The sequence below is a fragment of the Fundulus heteroclitus genome, chromosome 6 (genome assembly GCF_011125445.2).
Source record: "Fundulus heteroclitus isolate FHET01 chromosome 6, MU-UCD_Fhet_4.1, whole genome shotgun sequence".
Classification (NCBI taxonomy): Eukaryota; Metazoa; Chordata; class Actinopteri; order Cyprinodontiformes; family Fundulidae; genus Fundulus; species Fundulus heteroclitus.
This window is the reverse complement of record NC_046366.1, coordinates 9,550,644-9,575,592: the sequence shown is the minus strand read 5'-3', so window position 1 is coordinate 9,575,592 and position 24,949 is coordinate 9,550,644. Positions and strand designations below refer to the sequence as shown.

The following is a 24,949-nucleotide window of genomic DNA, read 5'->3' as shown; positions in this document are numbered from 1 at the left end:
TATAATCAATTTATTCATGCTGTTGTCGTACTTAAGAGTATTTAGGTTATGAGGAAGTATATTATGATGTATTATGTGAACACTGTGGAAGGGTAAAATCTCCTCATCTTTTATTTTTATTTACTGTTTTTGTTTGTACAATTTTCTTTTATTTTTTGTTATTTATTTCATTGTCTTCCTGGAGTTTACAAATACTGTATACTCTTTGTATTCATGTACATTTTTGTTGGACCCCAGATAACGGGGATCTGTATTAATAAACTAAACTGATCTAAACTAAACTAAGCATTTTCCTTCTGCTGTTATTGCACACTTCAAAATTTTAGAAGAAAAAAAATCTACACAATAATGAAAACAGGTTTGCTCAACTTGATACTTAAGGAAGATCCTCTGAGTTACTATGATGTGTTTGATTGCTAAATCAGTCATTAACAATCATTAAATTATGTCTTTTTTCTTTTCACAGCAGGTACAACTGGTCAGGCGTTCTGTTAGCTGCAGTGGTGTCAAAAGTACACACATTTGTTACTTAAGTAGAAGTATAGATACTGCAGTTTAAAAACACTCTGGTAAAAGTTGAAGTATCAACTTGACCTCTTTACTCAAGTAAAAGTGAAAAAGTATGTGCTCCAAAAACTACTTAAAGTATAAAAGTATAAAGTAACCTTTAAAAAAATGCCACTATATGAATTGAAAGCTTAATTTAAACAATGATTAGTTCTACATGTGGCCCAAGACACAACATAATCATTAACCCATTAGTCAAAGACAAAGTCACTCAAGGAGCATGTTCTCTCTCAAACTTTATTGGAATTCAATTCCAAACAGAGGAGCCTGCAGAACTGCCAGAACATAAATGTGTGAGTTCCATCAAATACCTAAGGTAAACTATACCCTTTGGTGCAAAAACATTCTATGTAGTTTGTGTGTGGAGGGAGGGAGGGAGAGAGAGAGAGAGAGAGAGAAAAGAAAGAAAGAGAAAGAGATAAAGAAAGAGAGAGAGAGAAAAAGAGAATAGCTATAGAATAGCTAACCAATGAGTGTTTGTGTTATATGACTCATCCAATTACACTAGTTCTCACTAGGTGTGGATGGCGCACATTACGTGAAATAAATATTTATAAATTTTAAACTGAAGCCAAGAGTAACGAGTAACGTTTGTTTTAAAAATGTAAGGAATAGAAAGTATAGATACTTGTGTGAAAATGTAATGAGTAGAAGTCAGAAGTAGGAAGAAAAATAAGTAATGGAGTAAAGTATAGATACCTAAAAAGTGTACTTAAGTACAGTAACAAAGTATTTGTACTTCGTTACTTGACACCTCTGGGTAGCTGTGACACCATTCAGGGGGGCAGATCATCTGCCATTACCATGAAACATAGAAAGGATTCCTTGATCAATGTGTGCTTCTGTACTTTTTTGTGTCTCTGCTCTGTCTTCTTTAACCCCCAGTCGGTAGAGGCAGATGACTGTTCACACTGAGCCTGGGTCTGCTTAGGGGTTTTCTTCCCTGTTAAAGGGGAGTTTTTCTCTCCAATGTCATGCTCAGTATGAGTGATTGCTGGGGAGTTAACGATAATGTAGACAACTGTCCACTTGTGGCTGCACACTCATTCAGAAGGAGTGAATGTTGCTTATCAAAGACTCCATGCAATCTGCTGGGTTTCCTTAGATAGGAAACTTTTTGACCATTGTGTTTGTACGATTTGATTGAATTTGACTTTTCTGTCAATTGGTGTTATGTAAATTCAATTGAATTGAATTGAAATTTCCAAAAGACCAACAGTTTCTAGTCCTGTATGCATCCAGGAAGAGGCTCAATATCTTAATCTTCCTGTTGTTTGTGGATGTCTTATGCTGTGTTTAGTTGGCTCCAAAGTTGAAGCTTGGGACTGAAAAAGATGTCACACTCAAGTTAAGAGCATTCTTGTTGCAAGTCTATAAACAATGGGATTTGCTTCATGTTTTGTTGCTAACTACTGTTAGCAATACAATCTAATAACACAATTTATCTCCTCTTATCCATTAAAACACAAAAAGAACATATTGACATAATAGGTATGTTACATTATGTGTGCCACTGGTTTAACGAGATACAAGCTGTCAGAAGTGCTTAGTATGACCTTCCTCTGCAATCTCTATGCCTGCAGGATACTGAACTTGGGGTTTCTTCAAAAGCACTTTTCCACCTCAAGCACACATCTAGTCATACTTACCAGTTCAGGCGCCATTTAAAGTTCAATTAAATTCAATTCAGTTTTATTTATATAGCGCCAATTCATGAAACATGTCATCTCGAGGCACTTTACAAAGTCAAAATCAATCATATTATACAGATTGGTCACAAATTTCCTATATAAGGAAACCAGTTGATTGCTTCAAAGTCCCGACAAGCAGCATTCACTCCTGGAGAAGCGTAGAGCTACAGGAAGAGTTGTCTGCATTGTCCACGGCTTTGCAGCAATCCCTCATACCGAGCAAGTATAATACAATGCAAATCTGGAGAACAGTAGAAATCAGTAGAGTGAGAAAAATAGGCCCTGATATCCTCCAGTAGCCTAAGCCTATAGAACTCTTGCTGCAGCATTTTGGATCAGCTTAAGACTTTGAACTGCATTTTGTGGACTTCCTGATAGTAAAGAATCACAATAGTTCAGCCTTGAAGTAACAAATGCATGGACTAGTTTTTCAGCATCACCCCTGGACAAAATGTTTCTAATTTTGGCGATATTCCTGAGGTGAAAAAAGGAAACTCTGGAAACCTGTTTAATATGGGATTTAAATGACATGTCTTGGTCGAAAATAACACCAAGATTTTTCACTTTATTTCCAGAGGCCAATTTAATGCCATTCAGATTAAGTGATTGATTAAGAACTTTATTTTTTGAGGACTCTGGTCCAAAGATTACAACTTCTGTCTTGTCATAATTTAAATGCAGGAAATTTAAAGTCATCCAGCTTTTGATGTCATCAAGACATGACTGCAGTCGAAGTAACTGATTGGATTCATCAGGATTTATGGATAAATACAGCTGAGTGTCATCAGCATAACAGTGGAAATTAATCCCATGCTGTCTGATAATTTTGCCAATCGGAAGCATATATATATATATATATATATATATATATATATATATATATATATATATATATATATAGTAAAGAGAATTGGTCCAAGGACTGAACCCTGTGGTACTCCACAGGTGACCCTAGAGTTTGAGGAAGATTTATTATTAACATGAACAAACTGGAATCTGTCCGACAGATAAGATTTAAACCAGCCTAATGCTTTCCCCTTAATCCCTACAGTATGTCCAAGTCTTTGTAGGAGAATATTGTGATCAACTGTGTCAAATGCAGCACTGAGATCTAACAGGACAAGTACAGACACAAGTCCATTATCTGAGGCCATGAGAATATCATTGGTGACCTTCACCAGAGCTGTTTCAGTGCTATGATGAGCTCTGAAGCCTGACTGAAACTCTTCAAACAGGTCATTACTTTGTAAATGTTCACAAAGTTTATTAGCAACTACTTTCTCAAGAATTTTAGATATAGGTCTGTAATTTACTAACTCATCTTGATCAAGAGATGAGTTAGTAAATTACTCATCTCTTCATCAAAGTGTTTTTTTTTTCTGAAAGGGAACTGGTAAATTCCTATTTCTGATTACAAAGCAAACACATCCTCAATCCCATTTGAAGTAATTTATTTTCTAGCTGTGTAGGCCCTCTGACTTGATTTCTATGTCTCCCTTCAGAAAGAACTTCTATGGATTGCTGGCATCATTGTACCTGTTAGCACACAGGTATTGTGTTCATTGAGTGAAACAGAGCGAACTTTCTGGATTTTCCACCCAGGTGTTTTCTGACATGTTTGTACATTTCTAATTACAAAATGTAATTTAAGTGAAGAGTTTGTGTGAACCAACCAAAATACAGAAGCTACATCGCTATATATATATATATATATATATATATATATATATATATATATATATATATATATATATATAAACATATGTATGTATATTTCATTTTGATGAGTATGTACAATACAAACTATAACATCTTATAGTATTGTTTTCTGTTTGCACAGTGAGAGAGCACTTTGCTAGATAAGACACAAGATAAGAAATTCCTGCATTGACCCGCGATAGGGACAATCAGGCATGACAGTGGCTAAGACACACAACAATAGTGATGAAAAAAACAAGCTCATCTAATCCAAGTTAGTTATAAAGCAAAAATGTATGAGCTTTCCAAAACATAAACGAGATGTTTACATCTAAATTATGTTTTGTGACTTAAAGCAGCACTGTGTAAGTTTTGACTCAAGTATTAGCTTAATCTGAGATATATTAAATGATTTTTCAGGTCAATATACAGCACTTGGCAAATATCAACGCTCCCTGCGGGCTCTCATTCTCGAAAACCCGCCCATGTAACTTGAGAGGGTTGGATCTGTCTCTGAATGGGTCACATGACCTCTTCTAGGCGTAACAACAAAACAAAACAGATATGACACTTATCTGATCACACATATATTTGGTTCTCTGATGCAGGATCTAGAATGGTGAATTTGGCCTTGTTATCACAAGTAACTCGTTGACTTCTCAATCGGCTGGTCCAAAGTGGTCTGCTTTCAGGTTTCAAAGCATGGAGACTGTTGAATTTGTGACAGTGCAGTGTTGCCATTGGCCGTCATGGACGCTAAACCTGGAAGTCACCGGTCTAGCACCCCTAGTGACTGAAGTTACACAGAGCTGCTTTAATGTATTTCACAGAGATTAATTTATTTCGAAACTTGAGAAACTGACAACTAGCCTCATGATTTTGTGGATAAATTTACTAGACTAGAATTATTCAAACCTCACCCAGAATCTATTAAAAGTTGGGGTTTTTTCATCAAGGAACTTTTTAAATATTGTAACGGTTGGGCCCTTAGATTTCTCTCCTTAGCCTTTCTCTCTGAAGAAATTCGTATATTACATATAAAAAAATCAACAAAATCCTGAAGAATTTTTCAGTACAGACAATTAACACAGACATGCTCACCTCTTTAAGAATTATACAATAGGTGAATTTCTGTCCAAGCTTCTTGTTTATTTAAGACTTTACAGCAATTTAAAATTCTCTCATTACAAAAATAAAATCTGGTTGTTGTCATAATTCATCATCATAGAAAACATCCATATGATGTACAGTACTTTCATTGTACAGCATCATACTGGCTAAACACAGTAGACTGGTGGTGTTTGAGACCCAACGTGATAGACTGTTAGCACCCTTGAATCTGAAATGATTCAGTTCAGTACTGGGGAAAACAAGGAAATATCTGAATGCACATAAAACATGCAAACAGCAAAAGACGAGACATTTGGGCTCAGACGTTTTGCAGAAAAACAATGAGAACCTTTCAATTCTATGAATATAAAAACTTTAATATTTTCAAAATCAAAAGCAGTAGGTGACAAGATTTTTAAAGAATATCTTGTTTTATTGTACAAGACAGTATTACATGTGGAAATAAATAGAAGAGTTTTTTACATCATAGATCATTGACTTTGTCAGGGAGAAGGACAAAAAAAATCATGGAATATAGTGATTCTGGTGAGCTGCTGAGAGAGGATGATGAGAGGATGAAGGATTTACATGAACAGAAGACTTCATCATTAGAAATTGTTACAAAAGTGGATGATTCAGGAGAGTCATCGATGCGATGATAATGTTGACTCTTGAAATTGCATTGGTCAGACTTAGAGTTTAAATTACAAGTCAGTAATTCAATAATCGTCGTCATCGTCGTCGTCATCGTCGTCGTCGTCATCATCATCATCATCATCGTCGTCATCATCATCATCATCGTCATCATCGTCGTCATCATCATCATCGTCATCATCATCGTCGTCATCGTCGTCATCGTCATCATCGTCGTCATCGTCATCATCATCGTCGTCATCATCATCGTCGTCATCATCATCGTCGTCATCATCATCATCATCGTCGTCATCGTCATCATCGTCATCGTCATCGTCATCATCATCATCATCGTCATCATCGTCGTCGTCATCGTCGTCATCGTCGTCATCGTCGTCATCGTCGTCATCATCATCGTCGTCGTCATCGTCGTCATCGTCGTCGTCATCATCATCGTCGTCATCGTCATCGTCGTCGTCGTCGTCGTCGTCATCATCAGGATCAATATCTCCTGACAATACATCCTCAATCCAGTCTTCCAGCTCATCCACAGATGGTAAATCCTCGCCGTCATCCATGTCCATCCACACGCTGTCAGCCTGCACAGCAACAAAAGCATAAAAAAAACAGTTCAATTCAAGTTAAACGTAGCTTATTTTTCCTTCTGTTCTCTTCTCCTTATTCAGGATCCGGTCCAAAGGGAGCAAGAACTACTTCAACTTCCCCAGCAACATTCTCCAACTCATACTGTGGGGATCTCAAGGCAACACTAGGCCAGAGTGGATACAGCCCAGTGGGTTTTGGGTCTCCCTGATATCTTTTCCAGTGGAATATGCCTGGAAAACCTCCAAAAGGAGGAAGCTTGAACCACATTAGCTGACTCCTTTTGATGCTGAGGAGCATCAGGTGTACACTGAGCTCCCCTAATGACGCAACTTCTCACCCAATCTTTAAGGCTGTCCCCAGCCTCCCAACAGAAGAAAATCATTTCAGCCACTTGTATCTAGGATCTCTGGATATACCATGAGCAGAGGTGACGTAGAAAATGTAATTTTTAAAGTTCAGAACCATGGCCTCAGACTTGAAAGAGCTTACTTCTATCGCTAGCTGCCTAATACTTGATTTTGAACCACTTTGGTGCGCACTTAAGGCCATAGCCTTAAAGGGTTAACTCAATTTTTTTAAATTATTATCAGTAATAATCCCTTTACCTGTTAAAGAAAGATGAGATATCACCCTGAGCTTGTCAAAAAAACTAAACAAAAAACATTACTTTTGAGTGGATGGAACATAGTTAGATTTAAGCATTTACTTAACTGACTTTAGCAATAATAAAATATGACATCTATCTACTGAAGATAAAGGATTATTACTGATATTCACTAGGAAAATTTCCAGCTGATTGGGCAAAGCAACACCTTGGGTCCGCCTACTAAAGTCTGGCTATAGCCAATCACGGTATCAAATTAAAATGTTAGCAATAAGGAAATCTGCCAAATCCGGTAGGTAAAAAAGCACAAACATCTTTGCCATCCAAAAATCCAAAAAGCTCTTCTTACTTTTCTTCTCTCAAAGATGAAATAGTGAACTCTGACAAATTAGATGTGATGGCAGCAGCTACCGTGTGTCCTCCTTCGCTGCCATGTTTCTTTTGGTTTGGCTGTGGGCTTGGCAGCTCTTGCTTTCATCACAGCTGTATGTTCTGCAGTAAGCATTGCACTGCAAGGTGATTGGCTGACTCGTGCTGGGTCGCTTCTTGAACGGTTGAAGGGAGAGTGGGACAATATGGATTCTCGTATGTTTGTGAACACGCAACTCCCACGAGAATTCGGCTTGCAGACAAGGTTACCTCAACACCACCGCTACAGTAAAGACCTGGTATGGTGTTCCACAGCCAGACTAAAAGCCAAAACTAATGGCTCAAACCGAATACCCTTATAGAACAAGGACCATTTGGTCAAAGCAGAAGTGCGTCAGCGGTCGCCATGATAAGTGCTGTCTGAATAGTGCGGTCAGTAAGGAAGGAGGTAGGAAGAGTAGCCTGTATGCTTCCTCCTGTGACTAGATTTGCCTAGGAACACCATGACGTTCCTTACCGGCGCAAAGAACCCTTTAGGTATTCCCACAATTCTTTGCATGACATGACGTATCAGCACAGGCCCCTCACGGAAATCAACAAAAATGTCAACAAAAGAGATTGGGTACTTTGTAGTTCGTTTTCGGAAGGCTGTACGCCCTGTTCTGACTTGCATTATCTATGTGTGTTTCCATCACAGAATGACGTTGGATTTTAAGGCTGTCCGAATTTGACACAGCAGTCCGATGCTCCTTTCCTTCCCATGACAGAGTTCTTACTGTTGACCCCATGAAAGTTCAAGGAACAGGAGTTAGGGGCAGGAGCTAGGAGATATTATTAAGTGTATTCGGTTGGAGCCATTGACAACTGGCAAACGCCTCCTTTCTTACTCCCTTAAGTAAACTTTCCCAGCATGATCCCTCAACAGTTGGAGCACCCCCCCGGTTTTCCTTTACTTAAAACTGGGATTATCACTTCAGTCTGCGACTCCAACAGAGTTTGGCTGGTCCTCAATATGCTGTTAAAGACAAGTGAAACCATGACAACCAGAGCCCTCAGCATCTTGAGACGAATTACTCAGAATCACTCAGCCACTCAAATAGATGATGTTCTTCTGCACGATGAACTTAAACTGTTGCCTTCAAATAATACAGGTAAACTGTTGTGAAAAGCAGAAGCCCACTTCAAAATGAAAAGCAACATAGCTGTGGGAATATAAGTTAAATGTGATATACCATAATGAAATGGTAAAATCAATTAACTACTTATTTATAATTCGTTAAAATATACAACTACTACTGCTACGATTTTGCCATGAATAAATACTTACATCATCAGCTTCAATGACACCAATCTGTGGGTGGGACAGGTCAATTCCGAAAGTCTTTTCCCAGTGTGGCAACAGCTAAAATGGGAATCAATAAAGTAGTCAAGGAACCAGTGTTACCAGCTGCAGCATGTGTGTACATATTTGCTATTAGATTCTAGTTTCCACTTGTTTTTCTTTTTTACCAGAGGGAAGTCATCAGGGTCGATCCAGACAATGCTGAGGTTAGGGTTGTCTGTATTGTCCTCAGCAACTTGCTTCAGGATGTGCAAGAACTCAAAACCATCTGTGGAGCAGAAGGTGACAGGGCAAGTAAAACCTCAGCGTTTGCTCTCCCTGGTTCTTCATGATAGACTTTTATGGTTACAGATTTATGTCTTTTTGACCATACTTGGTCACTCTGTTTCTAGAAGAATTTTCTGTTCAAATTGATTTTCCCTTACCGATATCTGACTCTTCTGCAAAAGCGACAATGTGTTCTCCACCAATATCATCATCCTGTGAAAAAACAACAACAACAACAACATATTCTTAATGATTTGAGATTAAACGGATAATTTCAGAAAGTGAGAAATGTTTTCAGTGTTTAAATTTACCAAAAGCTTGTCTCTGTTTTAAATACGGTTTAATTAACTCAACCTGCTGCAGGGCTTGAAGTACAGTAAAAAGGTTCTTACCCAGATCTCATACATGTTGCTGGGTTTCAGTTTCCTCAGTGTTGGTCTAAACAAGCACAGATCCATTAAAGTGAAATATTTTTTTAGTTTATTCAGACAGTTATGCTTTTAACTCATAAAGGTCTTTTAGCATACCGACCAATGGGAGCTACCTGTCATTAGCTTCAATGAATTTCACCAGTTCTTTCTCAGTGTAAGGTTTTCCAGGGATGACCACAGGATCGTCTATGAAGGGTTCATAGAAGTCCACTTCATTAAGTTTCAGCTCCAGGGCCTTAGCAACCTGTGTCAAAACAACAAGAATGTAATCCGTGATCTGAGTATATTAGTGATATATCAGCCATAACATTATGACCACTAACAAGTTAAGAAATACTGTACACTACAGTAAAACATATAGCTCAGCAAGGAAAACGTGCATCCTGTCATTTTAACAAATCGAATTCTGGATGTGGTGCTAAATGTCAAAGTTCTGTCAAATGAAGAGGTAGTGCAATAAAAACAGTGCATTCTATAACTTTGCCTTTATGAATATGCCTTAGTAGCTATCAATAATTGCACAGTATTTTTCCCCTTCTAATAAGCCTTTCTGTTATGCCGTATAGCTTAACTTTAGATTTAGCATTTTTGATTCTAATCAATATTAGTATGAAAAGTGTTTTTGCCACTACCACTCCCGAACCTCCATGTTGGGGAACAATGTGGTATTCTATTCTATTCTATTCTATTCTATTCTATTCTATTCTATTCTATTCTATTCTAGACAATAAAGGGAAAAATCCTTTTTCCATTTGCCTTAGCTTCTGACATTGATGTTTAGGAGTTTTTACATTTCTTGCTATAGTTCACTGATATATTCAGGTATAAGTCACTTATGGAGTCATTATAGCATGTCTAAAAAAAACATGTTACTGTCTTGACTTTGAGTAGATCCTTGCAATATCTTAGTTTTTGTCATGATCAGTGAAAATTGTGTAATTTGTGCTTGACAGTTGGCACGAGGTGTTTGTGCTGATACGCGCCAAACCCATGGTGCCATGTTACATCTCCACTTTAAGATGTAAATTTGTAAAGCCAAGGGATGTTTCCAGATATACTAAAGAGAGAAAAACATTTCTACTGGTAAACGCTAAAAAAATTACTTATTTGTTCTGATTTTTTTTTTTACTGTTCTATGCATGGTCTGAACGCAGACATTTTAAGGAGCGCTATGAAAGCTTTTCGGCAAAAGAACAATTAACTGTAATCAACTTACCTTTGGATTAAATGTTGCAAAGAACTTGATGTGAGGATGGAACTCTTCAGCGGCATCGGCATATTCATCAAAATCTGAAATTTTACAATTATTTGTCATTTCAGCTGTGAACATCGCTGCTGGTGATTGCATGTTGTGTTTAGATTAAAGCAGACCCTTGATATTATCCCACGCCTTATGATGCTGTTTTATCTACAAAGTTGCTTGATACAGGTAATCACATTACACATCACATTATTCTTACGTTCTGATTTGTGACTCTTAAAGTAGCCCACCAGTTTGATGTCCTCTTCGATGCTTTGAAAGCCTTTCAGTTCTCTGCTGTTGTCAATGATTTCCACCGGGTCCTCAAGAACCTGAGGGAAAAATAGGGTTGGAGAAAAGAGAACTACAGTGAGAATCCAGTGGAATATACTTAAAGTGCAGTAGTAATAGTAACAAAGATAACAAAAGATACAAGCTTCTATCAGAAAAAGGCAAGAAAACATGGAAAATGCAACTAACAGCAACAACTAAAACCTATTTACATATTGTCTCAATGTTGTTAATACTGTGTGCACTTCGGTTCAGAGACATGGTAGGGCTCAGATTTAGTAGTTTAATAATGGGGTAAAAAAAAAGATTGATTAATATTGTAGGTTATTGCAATCATGATTCATAGCTGAGTTACGTTTTCCATCTTTAAGTGCTACATAATTACTTTATTGTGGGAAAACGCTGTATATGATATCCTTGTCCACTCCAAGGGTTGTTGACATTTCTTTGACGTAAAATTAGCTTTGATGCCAGATATCATATTATTGTTGCTAATACAACAATACACATTTAAATTGTGTCTTTCTTTGCCTATGGAAAGTACTGCTGTCACAGTGTTTCTCTGCTTAGCCGTCTCCTTCCTGGAAAGAGAAACTGACAGAGCTATTACTGCCATTAACTTGGTGCAATCTCCTTCTGTTCTTTCCCAAGAGAATGCACCCCAGCAACAGTGGTGCTGTGCATTTTGCTCCCTGCTTTTTCTTTTCTCAACTCCCGGTTGCAATGGGATGTCAGCTCTCAGTTCTGCTGGAGGGTTCTTACTGTTTAAAGGGAGTATTTCCACTCCACAGTCACCATAGGCTTGCTCAGGATGAGGAATTACTGCAGTGCACAATGCAGTTGGCACTTTTCAGTGATTGGAAGCATTTGACAAACTAAATTTAAATGCATTTTAATATAACTGCATTGGATTTGACTGTTCGTTTGATTACAATCTGACATTTGGATTAGAATGAGCTGAATGAAACTGAACTGAACTGAAAACTGTTGCTCCACATAAAGCCACCTCATTGTTATGAAATTCAAGTAAATATGAAAATCATGTTTTGTGTAAGATTTTGCATTTTCAAACACATCCTGGACTTTTCTGATTTTAAATAAGGCAGGCTATTAACTGGGAAATTATATCCTCACGAACATCATAGATGAATTCCACAAGAGTGTCTGCCTCAAGTTCACCATCGTACTCGATAACTTCATCGTCAGTGAAGATGAAGATGCTGTCGGACTCTTTAAGGTCTAGGAAGAAAAAAGACAATAACAGCATTAAGAGACTGCTCTTGTACAACATGCTCTCCTAGCATAGCGACGCAAAATTGAAAAATATGTAAAAATATGATTCATACGCCTTCCCATTAGGTCAGGTCATAAACATCAATGTATTTTATCAGGATACAAAGCGCAAAGCAGTGCATAACTATAGAGGGGAAGGAAACAAATGCACAGATTTCCTAATCATGTACAAATAATCTGAACGGTATGACAATGAAAAATAAAATCCAGTGTAATTAGGCGTCTTCAGAAGACGCCTAATTAGTAAATTGTCCCCCTGTGTGTGATTTAATCTCAGTGAAGCGATATTAAACCTAGCTGTTCTGAGAAGGAGGTCTGTTGGAGAAGATTAGTGAACAAAGAGGTTCATGAAGACCAAGGAACACAGCAGGTCATGGAGAAGGATGTGGAGAAGTTCAAAGCAGAGGTAGGTTATAAAATAATGTCCCACCCTTTGAACCTCTCACTGAGTACCGTTCTATCCATTATCCGAAATGAAAAAAGTATGACACGACCGCAAACACATCAAGAGATGGCTGCCCAGCTGCCAGGCTCAGCAAAGGGGAGCAGCCAAGACGTAAACGGTGGAGCAGCAGGGATCCACGGACCAGGGGAAAGAATCTGTTCAATGGGCAACTAGTCAGGCCCAAAATAAACCTGGATTATATGGAAGAGGGTCAAGACCAAATCTGTTTTCGAGTGAAAGCTAAAAGTTAGCAGTTTGCCTTATACTGTGACAAACAAAACCCGAGGAACAAGTTGGTCTGATCAGACAAGACCTAAAATCTACCTTTCTGGGATACACAGAAAATTTGGTGTGTAAAAAAACCCCAACACTGCACGTAGCCTTGAACCATCCATATGATGAAAAATGGTGGTGGCAGTATCATGGTGTGGGGATGCTTTGCCTCAGCAGGAAAAGGGATGTTTCTCCCTTTTGATTTGAGCTATGTTGGAAAAAAGAGTGGGCCAAAAATTGTACGTCCTGATGAGCAAAGCTGATAGAGACATATGCCAAACGATGTGCAATTTTAAATGTTTACATGGGGTTCCGCAAAAAACTCAGGAGGGCTGATTACAAATGCACAGCAGACTTTGAGGATAAATACATGTTAACAATAAAAAAAAAATGAGTCATTTTTATTCTACATCAAAAATTGATGTGACATATAAAGTTCCAATAAAATAAATCAATATTTGTGGTAGTAACGTGAGAAAATATGAAAAGGCTCAAGGAGTATGAAGGATGTTGTGAGGTGCCGCATGTTATATCTGCATCGGTGTGTGATAGCGATTTCTACATCTGCTTACCACCCCTCTGTCGCCTTATTTACCTAATTTCTTCGCAACGACCTTGTCAAGCTTTGCATCAATGAGTCCAACTCCGATATCCTCATCTTCAAACTCCTCCAGGACATGGGCTGCACGCTGCAAAAGCAAAACACACCATTACCTGACCAGGTTTTTTTTTTTTAAATGCTGTTAACATGTGCCCATGTTGACAAACGCAGCACTCAGGAGCTTCATTACCATAAAAGCCTGCTTTTCAGAGAGCTGCTTCTGCACTTTCTAAATCTGTATGAAACATGAACCTCATGACTGACAGTCGATTCCACCAATGGGCTGAGGCACTCTTGCACTGAGGAAGTGGTTTAAGGTTGTCGGCGTGCATTTAAAGACTGTAAAGCCTTTGCTTCCTTGCTCACGTACACACAAGCAAGCTGTGTAAGAGATCCTGAGCAGCTGCCTTGGCTGGCATAAATAATCCGAGTAAACAGGCTTTCCTGCAGGTTGTCGTGCCGATGAACCCTTGGATTGCTTTGAGATTGATTGGCCGATAAGCAGCTCGTGTCGCTTGCAGTAGGAGTGTGGAAATTAGGAAAAGCGTTTTGAGTTACGTTTGTGGTACATTGCAAGTTAGACCTTATTTTTTTGGGGAAAACTACATAAATTGTGAATTGTAGCTGAGTCTCCATTATGGCACATTATGCATCATAATTTGCCATGCATCATAAAATACCATGACTGGTGAAATGCTCCACACTTTCCAGTTCCCTCTTACTAACAACAGCAATAAATGTCAATCATCATGCGTTTGAGAGGAGAAACACAAATCTCCAACTCAAGCAGCTCAGGTTAAATATAACCCGAGGAGCAACACCAGCCCAGGGACTATTTTGGTGTGGCGGCACTGATGCTCAGCATTCAGGGATCCGCTGACAAGTACAGTACTGCAAGTGTCAGTCTCAGTGGGGAGCTGAGGTGGCATCACTGGATCTAGTACCCCCAGTGCAGTGCCTGCAGTCCTACCCAACACCCCCTCCCCCCCCCCACACTCCCCCCTAACGTTGACACCAGAGCCTGCTCAGATAATGCCAAAGGCAGATGCTCACCTCAATCTCCTGCTCTTTTTGGTTTTTAAAAATGTCTTCACTTTTTTTTCATCATTAATTTGATTTTTACCTCACACTATCCTCCTCTATTTGAATTGCCAAAAGAAATTTGACTGTCATGTTATGTTTTAAATGGGTTTTATTGCAGTCATTCATATTTGTATACTTGGAATGTCCAAAGGCTTTGTCTCTATTTGCTTCATAAATGCCTCACCATGATCAGAACCTTATGCCCTTTGGAATGGGAAGTAGCGTCTTTGCATATCTCTGCAACAAGCAGTCTTTCAACTCGCTTGCAGCCTTAACGCAGCACATCAAGCATGCTGCATGCAATAAAATACTGCAGCAGGAGATTTCTGCATTCCATAAATAAGTCACATCCTTAGTTTTTTTTTGTCTTTAGTGATATTGATATAGCATGTTTTTTAAATGTCAACTCTGTCTTAAATATTGTAAAAAAACAAATCAAAGGTGACTCTGTGCTGTTTTAAAAATATATACATATTAATGAAATGCTAATTCTAATTCATTTGTTAAAATACGCATGACTGAATGAAAGTGTTTTGGGAGCACATGATTAGCACATTAGAAATGAATACGTAAACTGAGAATGATCCTTGGTAAACTGCTGTTTGACGCCTTGTGAGGTGATGCTGAAACTGTATGCTGGATGGTGATGTAATGTGGAGAAAACTGCTGAGTCTCCAGGCTGACAGGGCTCCTCATGTTTGATTGGCATACATCGAGCGCATGCACAGCCTTTGGTAAAAAAAGAAAAAAAACTAGAACAAACAAACCAAAAAAAAACATTGCAATCCAAGGTCTGAACGTCACTCCAAATTACCCGTTCTATTGCAAAGAAACACTTTCAATCTTGATACGTTGATATTTCAATTAATCGCCCGGCCCTAGTGAACATTGTGCATGTTTTTGTTTTAATTTTTAACTTTTTACTTTTATATCTTTGGCCCATATAGGGTCAAATTAAATATGTTTTGGCTGTCTGTGATGCTAAAAAGTTGCAAAATTAAATAAAAACTTGAATTATAAAAATAAATAAATAAATAAAGAGAAAAGAAAACATTGCAATATGTCGGCTTGGTTTTTATCATGCATTTCAATATTTGAGAATTATGCATTAATTCATATCCAGATTTTTTCAACCGCTACTTTTTTTTGAGCATTTAAACTCAAAAAGGAACAATAAAGTTAAATCTCCACCTAATGTCTTAACATTACTTTTGAATTTGTATCAATCAGTCTTGGATATATTTGAAGTTACTTCTTTTTCAGCTCAACCCACCTCAAGGGCCAACTCCTCAGTCTCAAACTGTCTCTGGGCGACGCGGCTGGATCCGGGATGGTCATGGTAGTACACCACCATAACGTCGTACTTCCTCATCAGGGACTTATAGTTCTTGGCGCTGAGGTTGTGTACGCGGTCCTTACCGTCATATTCGGGGAAGTCCAAGCTCTCCTTGGCCAGTGATGGCCCCCCAAATGACAGCAAGACTGCCACAAGCACCCACGTCCACTTCATGGCTTCTCTTTGAAACAATTAAAATTTATTTTTCAGTTTATTGTATAATCAACTCAGCAGGGCTCAAAAAAAAAAAAATCTTTGCTTGCAAAACCCTTTCCCAATCCGCGTCACCCAGAAGAGAGCGGGACTAACTCCTGGATCCACCTTATTACCAACCCCACATGGGAAACTGGCAGTGGGGCACAGGGTACAAGAGGGGCTGGGCTAAGTTTGACATAGGTGTGACAGCCTCCGCCTATGTGGGGTGTAACCAAGCAGGGCTGAGGTGGTTGGTGGGGGACAACTTTGTGTGTAGGTGTGTTCAACTTTTTGCTACATACCTGTAAAACTGGGCTAGAGTGAGACGATGATGGCGCAACTGGTCAAGCAAAGAAAATTGAAAGGCAGCATGGGAGCTGCAGGGACAAGGCTGCAGGCACCGTGTTGGAGTTTGTCTGCGTCTCCTGCCAAATGAATTAGAAAAATGGTAACGATAGATTTAGAGCTGGCAGCGAATATAAGGCACTCTTCTCCCTTATTAAGCGAGGGATGAAGTCTTGGATCCCAGCTAAAAATAATGGATGTAGGACAGAGAGGTACATATCAGGAGGGGCTGCAGCCGGTGTCTAATTTGCTGTTGCTGGCATTGGTGCAGTGCTAGAATGTGGAGCTGGGTCACTCAGGGACAGGGAGGGGGGGGGGGGGGGGGTTACTTAGCCCTGACCCAAGAAGTGATGGAAGCACTGATTTTTAGATGGGTATGTGTCCAGTTTTTTTCCTTGGGTGGGTCCCCACCCAAGGAAAACTGATCACTCTTGGTATTACTCTACAATCTAAAAAACAGAGAGGCCATCGAGGAATACAGTGCCCTGTTCATGAAAATGTAAAATTTTCTTTATCCCTAGTGACATTTTATGTCAAGGTGTTGTGAAGGTGCACTTATAGGATGAGAACAAAATTTAACTTTTTAGGCCTACATGCAAAACTGTATGTGTGGTGAGATACAAACACCCCCCCCCCCCCCCCCCCAAAAAAAAAAAAAAAAGAACTGAGCATCACGCTGTTGGGATGCTTTGGTAGCGCATAACTCTTAAGTAGAAACAAAATGATAAATGATTTCTTGAAAAAAATTTACAGACAAAAGTCAGGAAAATGTGGAAAATATTACCTTTTGGGTCATTACTTTAACACAATATTGAAAACAATTGACGTCTAGGCCTTGACCGGACTATTTATCTACTGGTTCCAGACTAGATTATTTGACTTTACAGTTCCAGACAGGATTTGGACGGTCCTAGAACAGATCTCTAAAGACTGAGAAAAGCACCAGGCACCAGTCTAAGCAACACGTAGGCTTTTTTCATTTATTCACCAAAGTATCAGAACCCAAAGGCACCACATGATCACAATGTATCCTCCCTTCCCCGTTGGCAGTCCTTAGGCTCAATTTACAATCTAAGAACAAAGAAACAAACTATCCTTCCCAGCAGCTGTACCAAAGATAATGTGGGACTGTGTGTCGTAAAGTCCATGCTATAAATTCCAATGCAGGGTTCCTGGAAGGTCTCTTGTGGAAGGCCCAGCACCCCTTGTGGGTCAACAGATCGATATCACTTTATGTCAGCGAGGCCAAGCAACCCAAACAGACCTGCGTAAACATCATGATATATTGAGAACATCTGGACGCTTTTCTGTGAAAAAAGTTCATTCGCCTTTTGTTCAATACGTCTTACAACAATAAACGTAAATGCTGTAAGAATGAAATAAAATAACCTTTTGTAGTATTCCTTTTTCTAGAACCAATTGGACTTAGGTATGGACTTCATCTGGGCTGTTCTAACACATGGATGTGCCATGAACTAAACCATTCTGTTTTTCCTCTTGCTGTATATTTTGGATTGTTGTCCTCGTGAAAGCTGAACCTCCATCCTGATCTCAAATCTTTTGCAGCGTCTGTATTTCGCTCCGTTAATTTTCCCTTTATCTATGTCACGCTTCTCAATGCGTGCTAGAGACAAGCATCTCCATAGCAAGATGCTGTTACCAGCATGTTTCACAATGAGGGTGGTTATTTAAGAAGGCATGTGCACTGCCCACTAATTGTATTTTGCATGTAGGCAAAAATATATAAATAAAGTTTTATTCTTCTATTCCCACTTGACTTGGGACAAACCTTGAATGGTACTTCTAACGGGTTTCTTTGCCCATCATCTTCCTTACTGACACTTACATAAAGGCCATATTTCCAGAGTTCACAACTAATAGTGGTCCTGTTCACAGATTCTCCCACATGAGCAGTGGATCTTCGCAGCTCCTCCACAGTTACCAGAGGACACTTGGCTACTTCTTTGATAAATCTTCTCCTTGCCAAGCCTGGCATTTAATTAGACCACCATGTCTTGGTAGGATGTGCCATTTCTCTTATGACTAATTAATAAGCTGTAAACATGTAAAAGCACCTGTCATTTTTCTTACATGTCCCAATCATCCACCATTTAATTAAATCCCAAGTTTGAGGGGTATGACTAGTTTTGCAAGGCTCTGTGTGCTATGTGGAATCATATTACACACACACAAACGCAGCACTGTTTTTATTTCTGCGATGGAACACATGCCTGCCGTACAAAACCAACATGTGAACTCAGTGCTGTATGTGTTTTGCGATGCTGGGTCTGCAGCTGAACAGTTAGTGGTTTATATGGTCACAGTAACTGTAGAAATTCAAGCTGAAATGCAGTTCTTCATGTAACTGTAAACATCTAATAAGGTTGCATGAGTCAGAGGCGAAATGAGAAGGGAGAGGAATTCACATGTGTCTCATTTACGCCTCAGGTGGGTGACAGATTTCATTACCGTCTTCTGTTCTAATTTTATTAATGGGGCGGAATGAAGTAAAATGTCAGTCAGCTCAGGTCTGATAGGTGGATATGTATGCTTAACTCTACTAGTAGACACCATTTTATATTTTTTAATGTCTCTTATCATGCATGGAACCTCTCTTTATGGTCGTGGACCTACTGCTGGTACTGCAGTTACCTCGGCGGACCAGTAGAGGGTGTTCTTTGACCTGCAGAATGCTAAACACCTGTTGTTTTGACTCAGTGGCTTCTTAATATTTGAAAAACATTCCAGGGATGCAAAGATGATACTTTAAACACGTCACGCTCAAAGGTCAGCATGTTTTCAGTTTTCAGTGCTGACCCTGAAATACAGGCATATAGAATATGTAACAATCACGGACATATTTGAATATATAGAATATTAGCTCTGAATTGAAAAAAAAGGGCCCAGAATTCAAAGTTCCGTTTGTCTAGCAAAAAATCGTATAAAAAATAAATTATATATATATATATATATATATATATATATATATATATATATATATATATATATATATATATATATATATATATACAGAGAGAGAGAGAGAGAGAGAGAGAGAGAGAGAGAGAGAGAGAGAGAGATCGCGCGCACGTGCACGCACGAACAAACAAAAACATTTAATGTCTTCAAACTTTTTTGTGTCTTCCTTCGATTTAAAATTAAGTTAACATAGCTGACAGATGTCTGGCACTCTTTAATACAGTTCATTAAAGAGAGTAACTTTTACAAATTATTAATTTCTAAAACGTACATACCTGGATGGCTTGTTAGAACGACAAATTGAACCACGTGATCACGCATCGGCCAAGAAAAAAATATGAATAAAAAAAAAGCTAATTTACAAGAAAATGTTAATTAAAATTGCTCATTTACAAACAAAAAGGCGTAATATAATACAAGAGAAATGATTAGAATGGAGTGCAAAAAGGGTGCAATCAAAGCTAAAACAAAATTCAACACAAATAAAAGGGCAAAACAAGGGGTTGGGGTTTCATTTTAAACCATTTTCTTCAATTAAAGAAAGGGGTTTGACGGCATTGTTGTTATGTATGCTACTAAGGGCTTTGCAGTATTACAAAAAAATTATAATTATGAAACATACAACTTTGGTTGGATTTTAAGGTATTTGGCTTTATGAATGCAGAATTTCCCCAGCATGATATAAATAAATAGAAAGTCACTGTTGCTGTCGTCCATAAAAAGACCGTAAATTATGTCTTTGTCAGTAAACAATTTAAGGAAGAGAATTTTAGGTATTAACCAATTAAAAATGGCAGTCCATAGTGCTTCAATATAATGAAAACGTTTTGAGCAACTGGTAATTTGAGGTATTTGGTAGTAGTTTATTAATTGATTGTAATTAATAGAATTGACTTGTGGAATTTTAAAATAGAGTAGTAAGATATTATTCAATGTGTGTCTAATAATGTTATTGGATAGTCACGCAAAAAAATAGAAAAGAAGAAGACGGGGCGGGGTTAATTGAACTTCTTCCGGTATGGGCGGGGCTAATATGGGTAACTTTCATAACAAAATACAGGACCATTACATAGCATGAGTTACGTGTCTCGGTGATTGTTTACAGCCGAAACTACCCGCAGACGTTTTTCACGCACTGAAAAGGAGTCACTAAGGTCAGACTTTGAACTGTGTATATTAATGCATGTTAATGGCTATTTATCGACGCTGCGTTTACAGTAAATTGTTCGCATTGAACCACTTCCCCTCGCAGGTTAAAGCTAGGGTACCGTGTTATAGTGAGGCAGAGAGGACCTTGTGTTAAACCTGCACCCAAACGAGCGAACGTCAATGACCTGTCATCACGTGGTGTCAATACTGCAGAGGTTTCAAACTCTGAACACGCATCTGCTGAAGATGGGATGCATCTGTAAACAGGAGGGTAGCTCTCTGTAGTGGGACACCCCTGCTGATCCCATCCTACTATCACTGCAGGGGTGCCCCACTCCATCCCCGGAGGGCCAGAGTCCTGCTACGTTTAGATGTCTCTCCTTCAACACACCTCACATACTTAGCTCACTATAGGAGTCTTTGGAACTTAACTGTATGTTAGGGGTAATTTCGCTGCTGGGTTATGATAAGCAGATAAATATTGTTTAGTTTAATTTGCATTGCCATGGCAAGAATGAACCGTACGCATTTCTCGTCTTGACAGATGACTTCAGCTGTGGCCAACAGAGCTATAGGTGCCATTGTGGGATCAGCTGTTGCAGATGCTGCAGGTAAAAGTTTCATTGTGTAATTGCATTTGTTGTGTTGTCTTCATACGCTTTAAAATGTTTAAGAAATAGTTTAGTGAGATTCCAGGAGGGGGTGTCTTATTTCAGTTTGGTGGTACGAAAGCAGAGGTATCATGGACTTTGAACACGGTGACAAAGTGACGAGAGAACGGCTGGGACGGTGATGGCACAACTTATCATCCAAATCAAACACGCTAAGAAAGCGATATAAAGACAAAATGGCAAAGTTGCAACAGGGGGAGAAGGAACTGAAGAAATGCCTGCAGTACCATGCCATAGCTGCAAAAAAGGAGTTAGCACTGGTTATGTTGTTGTTTTTTAAACTGATTTATTGTTTATTTTACTAGGGAACAAAACAAAATTCATGAATTCAGTTCAATAGTTGTTAAAAAAATATATCTGCCATTTATGTGCTTTTAGCTTTCTCCCTGTATGGAAGGTTTTTCAAAATTTGAAACATTCTACTGGACCAGAAAGTAATGGTTTTATGTTAAAATAAACATTTGGGTAAAGTTGTCGCAAGCAGTTTTTTTTAATCTTGTGTTTATTATGAAGTTGGTCTTAACTTTTTATTTCAAGTGGCATTAAAAAGCCTTAAAAAGTCTTGAATTTAACTTTCCTTATGCTGTAGGAACCCTGTATTTACATAACTTCAACTTTTAAAATGTTACTTCTCCTAGTAGCTGTCAATGACTTACCCAGGTGGCTTGTTGTCCAGCTACTACTTTAAGTTTTTTATTCTTTCTTGTGCTGCGGATTATATATTATCAGTCAAATTTCACAAGCATCTCTGTCAGATCAAACAAAAATTGTATGTATGATTCATGTTCTGTAGCTCAGCCCCTCCACTGGGTGTACGACCTCCAGAAACTGAAGGGGATCCTGGCTCAGGATCCAAACCCTGAGTTCCGCTCCGAGTCGGCCAATCCATTCTACCGGAGGGAGACGGGTCAGCAGAGCTGCTACGGGGACCAGGCTTATGTTCTCCTCGAGTCCCTTTCAGAATGTGGAGGTCGGCTAGCCTTTTTCACTCATAAATAGCTATCAGGTTTACCTTTTTAAAGCTGTGATTTAAAAGCAAACTAAACCATTTTCAGACCGAATTTGGTGAGCATTATCAATCATAGTTCAATAACTATTTGAGACAAATAAGTTTTTTTAATACAAGCATGTGACTTCTGCTCTTCTTCTTACAGGTCTAAATGTGGACGATCTGAAACAGCGCACACTGAAGTTCTTTGGACCAGGTTCAGAGTACGACACTCCTGTCAATGATCCCTACCGAGACCGTAGTGGTAAGAAATCTGTGCAGTTAATATAAACGAAGGCCTCTTGCTGATGACGTGACCTCTGCTTCTTCACCAATCTGATGTCGATTTTCTTTATTTCCAGGACCAAGACCTCAGCTGCCCATTGAAGGACCGTGGAGACACGCAAGCTTGAAGGGCTTCATAAAGAACGTTGACGCAGGCAAAGAAGAGACAGGTTAGGGACGTTCCCTGTTGGTGACTTGACCTCAACAGGCACATTGGGTCTGAGCAGCTTATTGTGTTTGTCGCAGGCTGTGAGACGGACTGTCAGATTGATGGCATAGCCAAGCTGGCCCCTGTAGTGGCTTTTTACGCCGGACAACCTGACATGCTGGAAAGGGTTGAACAGGCCATCCGAGTCACCCAGAACAACGATGAGTGTGTGGCAGAAACCCTGGCAGCAGCAAGGTCAGTGCTTCTCCAAGTCACACTTGATTAGAGAACGTTTAAGAACACTTAAAAATGTTTTAGGCAGCGTTTGGTTATAAAACAATATTCCAGATGGTGAACAAGTCATTGAGCCTTGTTCAGTTATCAAAAAATGGACTATGGTGTAACTTTAAGAATACCAAGACACATCCTCCACCTAAATTGACGTAACTCACAAGGAGCACATTAATCAATGAATCAGCCAAGAAGTCAGTGATTATTGAGTCACGTGGGAGAATCTATTGACAGAGCAAGTATTAGTGGAGAGCTGCACAAACTTGAGATTTAAATCACTATGAAACTTTTGCACCATATGTGAGATACCAAACTGAATTCTTGTCTCAGGTTTTTGGAGCATTTCATCCTGACCGGTCCAGATCCAAAAGCTTTGGATGCGGTGCTAAATCAGCTCAATGACCCCAACAGGAAGCACCCCCAGGACTTGGACAAAGCAGTGACTGGTAAGTGAGATCTGCTGCATTGTTGCCTGCCTCTTAAAGTCATGAGACTGAGTCATGGGATTCAAGGAATCGTGCTTCCTCAATCTCTGTACGGTTTGTGCAATATTTGTATCAAGACCTCCGCCTAATGTGAAGCTAAAAAAGCAATTTTAACATTTATTGATTGGTAATATTCTCCCATTTTGATAAAGAGTTCTCCTTTTATATTCTGCTTTCAGGACACATTCATCAGGTGAAGGAGTATTTATCAAAGCCTCCGCAGGAGCTGATCCCCACTGTGTTTCCCAACACATGAGGTACATATAACCAGCTTCCACTAACTGCAAGCAAAAGTAATCTTCATTAAAACGCAACCTGAACATGATCAGGCAGGTAATGGGTGTACTACCTGTTCCAGGTTTGCCAGGTGCATTCCAGGCGGCGTTGCATGGGGTCCTGACAGCCAGAGAGTTTGAGACGGCCATCAGAGACACCATTAGCTGTGGGGGGTGCACCTGCAGCAGAGCCTCCTTCATTGGAGCCTGCGTTGGAGCCCAGGTGTGACCATCTCTCAATGTAACGTTCTGGTCGCTCCTTCTCTCTGCGCTTTTTCTGATGTGGGGTTTTTGATTTTCAGATCGGGCTGGAGAGAATCCCAGCATCTTGGATGAGCAAAACCTCCCGATGCAACTCCGTGCTGGCGCACGCCAAGAAGATTGCCGAGCATCACTTGTAAAATTGTAGCTGGCGTTATGAGGGGGCCGAGGGCATCATGAAAAACTGTTGGGCTTTTGCAGAGCTGTTAATGAAGGCTTTTGCCTAAACTTAGGGATGGCAGGAGCCAGATGTTTTTGTCTCTGTTAAAGTTAAACACGTGGTTCAGATGTTCCGGAAGATTTTTTGTCATTTAAAAGCAAATATAAAACTTGATCAAGAACAGTGTCTATTATCGACTAAAATAATAACTTTTATGTAGACCCATATTCATTTTTTTCCTTTTTAGACCTTTTAGACCTTAAGAGCCACATTGATCAAACACAACTGTCATCAATCAAAGCAAAGAAATTGCTCAAAGGGGCCAATCAGTAAACGTACAAGAGCTTTCTCTTTTTGTTGTTGTGATCCTGATACATTTAACTCTGACAACTTAAATCAGTAGGGGTACTTGAGAATAAACAAAAAAAATAGAGCCATGCTCATTTAAAGTAAGGCAATGTTTGTGAGGCTTGAATGAACAACCTCTTGCGTTAATTGAAGAAGTAGCCTAATGTCCTTTTCTTCCAAAGGATGTTTCTTACTTGCAAATAAAGCCAAATATGCTTTTAACACCCAAAAGAACTGTGTCTGCATTTTTACATGTGTTGAATTTCCTCCTAATGGAGAGATTTTAGGGTTTATTAATTTTCTCGGATTTTAGAGACAAGATTTCTTTTCTTTATGGTTTCAGAACTCTTCCTCCTGTCTGCATTCTTAGCTATGGTGTCTCTCGATTACAACACAGACACTATCTGGGTAAAGTCAGGCGTAGGCCTCGCCCCTGATTTGTTCCCCTGCCCTCAATAAAAAATAAAACAAAAAGGGTATTTAGACACT

General features: G+C 39.2%; 2 protein-coding genes across 2 annotated transcripts; one reads left to right on the top strand and one right to left on the bottom strand.

Annotated features, from left to right (window-relative positions):
* Nucleotides 1-5,084: 5,084 nt before the first annotated feature.
* casq1a (calsequestrin 1a) lies at nucleotides 5,085-16,250 on the bottom strand. The gene is made up of 11 exons (XM_012868444.3): nucleotides 15,818-16,250; nucleotides 13,456-13,549; nucleotides 11,988-12,088; nucleotides 10,779-10,890; nucleotides 10,535-10,608; nucleotides 9,432-9,562; nucleotides 9,280-9,325; nucleotides 9,046-9,100; nucleotides 8,788-8,888; nucleotides 8,606-8,680; nucleotides 5,085-6,298 (listed from the first exon to the last, which is right to left on the bottom strand). Exons 1-11 carry the CDS (start codon nucleotides 16,052-16,054, stop codon nucleotides 5,786-5,788), a joined length of 1,539 nt encoding a protein of 512 aa, XP_012723898.2. The 5' UTR covers nucleotides 16,055-16,250; the 3' UTR covers nucleotides 5,085-5,785.
* A 4,159-nt stretch (nucleotides 16,251-20,409) lies between these two features.
* LOC105930311 (crystallin J1A) lies at nucleotides 20,410-24,691 on the top strand. The gene is made up of 10 exons (XM_012868455.3): nucleotides 20,410-20,553; nucleotides 21,093-21,159; nucleotides 22,013-22,189; nucleotides 22,374-22,472; nucleotides 22,570-22,662; nucleotides 22,739-22,895; nucleotides 23,262-23,377; nucleotides 23,596-23,673; nucleotides 23,775-23,914; nucleotides 23,994-24,691. Exons 2-10 carry the CDS (start codon nucleotides 21,093-21,095, stop codon nucleotides 24,090-24,092), a joined length of 1,026 nt encoding a protein of 341 aa, XP_012723909.2. The 5' UTR covers nucleotides 20,410-20,553; the 3' UTR covers nucleotides 24,093-24,691.
* Nucleotides 24,692-24,949: the final 258 nt, after the last annotated feature.